Here is a 4,937-nt window from a genome sequence, read left to right on the forward strand (position 1 = left end):
GTCTCCAAGGAAACAGCTTCCCAGCTGCCCGGAGGTGAGAGGCCCAGAGGCAGGAGGCTCAGAGGCCCTGCCTGGGATTGCCAGGCCTCAAGGACCTCGTGGGTCCACCAGGGGTGGGTGCTGGGGCTGGTCTTCCTCCTGTTGCAGCAATTGTCAGAAGCTCCTTCTAGAGGTGGTATGAGTCCTGCAACAAAAAGGCTGGGTGCAGGATAAAGTTAGTGTCTCGGTCCAGAAAGGCCCATCTCAGGCTGACAGCGTGGCCAGCACACGCACAGCCCAGACAGGGCTCGGACAAGAAGAGCTCTGCGGGGGCACTCCGCAAGTGCCCTGCCCGGACACGGGAATCGGAAGCTTGCCTGCACACACGGGCGATGCCACCAGGAGGGCAGAGGGCTGCAGCAGAGCGTGGTGAAGGCGGCCTCCGTGGGGACAGCTGTGGGGAGAAGAGGCAGTGACCAGGCCCTGCCGTCTGCCCGAGGCCTCTGCAAGGTCACTGAGACCCTGCTTATCTGGGTAAAGTTGGCAGAATGAAGCCACTGCTTTCTTGGCTCTCAGCCGTGAAGCCAACTGACAAGCGCTCACAGCCACAGACAGTTGCCAGCAGCAAGCATCCACGAAGTCACAGTGGAAACGCCCCAAGAGGAGAGGAGTGTGGCAACTCCTGGGGCAAGACGTCCAAGGCCAGAGGAAGCGAGCAGGAGTGGAATACCCTCCGCAGAGCCGGGAAGCAGCCCAGGGGCTCAGGTCTCCAGGAGGCGGCAGCGAGGGGACAGGCGGTCCGGACCTGGAGGCTGCTCATGGCTCCCCTGCAACCCAGGTTGCCCTCAGGAAGTGGCGGCCGACTGCCAGGTCTTAGCCCCCAGAGGCACATCGCCTTGTTTATTTCCCATATTTAAAGCCACTGCTCTTAGTTGGGTGTGGTTGTGCCTGTAACCTGTCTCAGAATAAGTGAAGAATGACAAATAACTGCCGTGGTGCCTGAAAGACCCCGTGGTCCAGTTTCCACGTGGAAGATGAATACCCGTGGCCAGGTGCCTCCTGCAGGCACGCCTTCCCTGTTGGGCTCTGGTCAGCCCCTAGTCCATGCCAGTCCTGGCACCTGGGCCCCTCGCCTCCGTGTCTTCTGTGACCTTCAGTCAGTCTCCCGCCAGGGACACCACGTCTGTTCTCTGCACAGGTTGGTTTGTCTGCTTTTGCGCCTCCTGCTCAAGCCGCCATCCCCCTTACCTTTGAGACCCCCAGGGGTGCCTCAGGCTGCAAATTAGCTACAGTGAGAGGTTAGCAACAGTAACTAATGATGAAAGAACAACACCCTCCTGGAAGGCATTTAAGGCCGCAGGAGCACACCTGTAATCCTGCAACTCCCACAACTGAGACAAGAGGGTGGCAAGCTCAAGGCCAGGCTCAGCAACTGAGAGGGACCCTGTCTCAAAATAAAAAATTATAGTGGCTCGGTGGTTAAGCGCCCCTGGGTTTGATCCCCAGCACCACACACACATGCACACACAGATTTTGAACCTATGACTTGCTTACTCCTGGAGTTTTCCATTCGATATCTTGTACTGCGGTTGAACACAGGGAGCTGAGACCTGGGAGGTGGAGTGTGGGTGAGGGACAGGCGCACGCCTCTGTCACCAGACCCGAGTCCACGCCTGAGAGGCGGGCGTCTCCGCCCTGGGGTTACATGTGCCCTGTGCTGCATACTCTTGTTCTTTCATCCCGTCCGGGTGCCCGCCAGGCTGCCTGCTCTGGGCTGGGGCCACCTGCCGGAGGAGCATTCTCGTGCCAGATCCTGTGGACAGTGGTCTTGGGATACAGCCGGGAGCGAGATCCTGGGTGGCAGACAGAGCCGGGCAACCATCCAGCAGGGCAGAGCTTTACCACTGAGCCACACCCCAGTCCCTTTTATTTTGGAACAGGGTCTTGCTAAATTGTTGAGGCTGCCCTGGTACTTGGAATTCTCCTGCCTCAGCCTCCTGAGCCACTGGGATTACAACTAGCTTTTTCTCACTAAAAAAAAAAAAGAAAGAAAAATCATTTATATATGTGTGTATATATATGTACAATATATACAATTACATATACGCGTGCCCTACTTTTGGTTCGTTTGCTTGGTTTTTGTTTGTTTTTCGAGGCGGGGTCTCCCTGTGCTGCAGGCTGGCCTGGGGCGGCTACGCGGAGCAGTGGGGCCGCAGGGCGCACCCTGACCCTGCCTGGTGTGCCAAGCGACCGTGAAGTGCGGGGCGCTCACGTCTTTTGCCCCAATGGACCTACTTTTTGAAGTTTGTTCTTCGCAAAGGCCCAAAGTGTGTGGAGATGCAGGGCAGTGAGCTCAGGCGTGGGCACGAGCAGCACGGGGAGGGGCAGGGTGTCCCCTGGGCAGAGGTGATCAGAGCTCAGGGAAACGCCCCTGGCAAAGCTTCCTGGACAGGCAGGAGCTCTGCAAACACAGCGCAGATGAGGGAGGCCAGGCTGCTGGACGCCCTGCCTGCTGTGCAGCGGGCAGACCCTGCCCGGCCTGGGACCTCTCGGACCCTCTCAGGGTCTTTGCAGATGCATCGAGTTGTGGATCTTGAGGTGAAGGGTCCCAGATTGTGGGCAGTGGCTAATGGAATGACAGGTGTCCCGAGACATACAGGGAGGAGGCCCGGGAGACAGGCCGGGACTAGAGTGAGCAGCCACGGGCCCGGGAGGCCACAGTTCTCAAGCAGACATGGCACAGGCACCGGGGACCTGGGCCTTGCCCCCAGCTCTGGGGGAAGGAATAAGTGACGTTTCCAGCCACCAGCTCCATGCTGAACTTGTCACAGCAGCCCAGGGAAGTGTGACTTCATTTTTTCAAAATAAGCTAGAACAGCAGCCAGCACAGGTCTGTGGGAGAGGTGCCTTCCTCCTCCTCTTGCTTCTGGTCCTGACTGGGTGTTCGTGAGCTGTGCTCCTGCAGTGCTGGACTGGAGGGCCAGCACGGTCCCGTGGAGGGGGCGTCAGGCCCCAGACACCAGCAGACACGCAGTTCCAGCTGGGGCCTGCGAGGCCTCCCTGGAGCCCACCCTTCCTTACAGTCCAACACAGACTCTGGATTCTGGGCGGATCCATGGCCAGTCAGGGTCCCTGCCCTCATCCCGCCCTCTGGGCTCCTGGCTCCTTCGTCCACTCTCCATATCCTCCCCCAGGGTCAGAGACTCCCTGGATGAACGTAGAGGCTGGGGGTGAGCATGAGAGGTGCTGGGGGACGATGCCTCCCTTCATAGCCACTTCCCCGGGTGGTAACTGAGGGTTTGGAGAAGGGAAGGCAGTGCCCTTTGGTGCCGCACCAGGGTGGGGGAGGCTTGGCTGTCACCAGGCCCCTGGGTGTTGCTCTGCAGTTCTGAGCACGGGCTGGCCCTGCCTGTGCTGGGAGGGGTTGGGAAGGGGCCTGAAGCCCCAGAAGGCTGCCTGCTCTGCCGAGGCAGAGGTTTGGGGTCGGTCTCTCCCTGTGACCTCGGGAGAGGTGGTGGCAGGGAGCAGGCAGCCCTCTGAACAGCTGCAGTCATCACTGTTGCCCTAGCAGCTCTCTCCACAGACTTGGTGCCAGGCTCTGTGCCACGGCGTGGGGGCCTCACCCCTGCAAGGCCCACGTGTAGCAGGAGCCCAGGGCCACTCTGCAGGAGGAAGAGGCAAGGCAGAGTGTGCCCAAGCCCGGAGCAGCCTGAAGGGAAGGGGCTGCAGGCCAGCGGAGGAGGCACCGGCCCCCTCCACAGCCCTCCCACTGGCCTGCCCATGGGAGTGGGCCATGGGCAGATCCCATGCAGAACAGGGACAGGAGGGGGCAGATAGATCTGCAGGTGGAGGAATGATCAGCGCTCAGACAAATGTGGGTTTTTTTTTTCTTATTGATACAGTATTTATTTATCTTCCCTCTGTCAAACCCTGAGCCAACCACTTTCCCCAGAATGCCCGGGGAGGTATAGGAAAAGGGACATACAGGGCAGACAAGATACGGGAGAAGAATTTGAGGTGGAGACTCCTTCACATGGTGCAGAGGATGAAAAAGGCCACCATCAGGCAAAAGAGCCCCAGGGCCTCTGGGAGGGCAAAGCCCAGAGTGGTGTAGGAGAAGAGCTGCTGCTTCAGAGAGGGGTTCCTGGCATAACCAATGGTAAGGCTTCCAAATATAGTCCCAATCCCAACCCCAATGCCAGCCACCCCAACTGTGGCAGCACCAGCCCCAATGAACTTGGCTGCTGTGTTGCTGTCCCTTGAAATGGTGCTGGTTTGGAAATTGCGGCTAGGGATAAGTGAAGTCAGGGGACACGGGACTGCCAAGCTGCTGGAGCTCTCCCATGTCAGCCTCTCTGGTCGGCTCAGCAGCTGACAGGTGCTCCTGACCAAGGAGTGGGTGGAGAGGAACTTAGAGCAGGCATACATTTTCAGAGAGTGAGAGGCCATGGCAAGAGAGCTGAGAGAAGAGAGGGAAAGTTGAAGATGTAAAGGCAGGTTTCTCCAAGTGAAGTGAGAAGACACCAGGACCAGAATGATCTGCTCCCAGTGCAGAGAAGACCAACAAATGTGTTTTAAGGTGCTCAGAAGGATGATGCATTCTAGTCAGGCTGTGGTTAAAAAAATGGGTAAATATCATACATATGAGCACAAATATTGACATTCCACATTAAAACAGCTTCAGTACTGCAGGTGCTACAGAAGGGAGTCAGACTCACTGCCAGGTATCTCCAAGAAGTCAAAATAGAGACTCATTCTGTTGTGTAATGATTCCCTGTATACAGGAATGTTGATGAAAACAGCTAGACTTCAACACTGAGACCTTCGGGACTCGCTGCCTGCTGGAGAGGGCCTCCTTGACAGCTGCTGGGGGCAGGCCTGGCCACAGCTTCCTCCCCGGCTCTGGTGGCTCTGGAGCTCTGGCTACTGCCTCTCAAAGCAGGTGCATGAACAGGTCA

At 57.9% G+C, this 4,937-nt stretch overlaps 1 protein-coding gene across 1 annotated transcript; it reads right to left on the reverse strand.

Moving 5' to 3' along the window:
- Positions 1-4,008: 4,008 nt before the first annotated feature.
- Positions 4,009-4,407, reverse strand: LOC124994886 (ATP synthase F(0) complex subunit C2, mitochondrial-like). The gene has a single exon (XM_047567189.1). It carries the CDS (start codon positions 4,405-4,407, stop codon positions 4,009-4,011), a length of 399 nt encoding a protein of 132 aa, XP_047423145.1.
- Positions 4,408-4,937: the final 530 nt, after the last annotated feature.

This window comes from Sciurus carolinensis, chromosome 10, assembly GCF_902686445.1.
Source record: "Sciurus carolinensis chromosome 10, mSciCar1.2, whole genome shotgun sequence".
Taxonomy (NCBI): domain Eukaryota; kingdom Metazoa; phylum Chordata; class Mammalia; order Rodentia; family Sciuridae; genus Sciurus; species Sciurus carolinensis.

Bases quoted from the DNA above. Each gene is read 5' to 3' on its own strand.
- LOC124994886 (XM_047567189.1), bottom strand. From the start codon at position 4,407: ATGTATGCCTGCTCTAAGTTCCTCTCCACCCACTCCTTGGTCAGGAGC.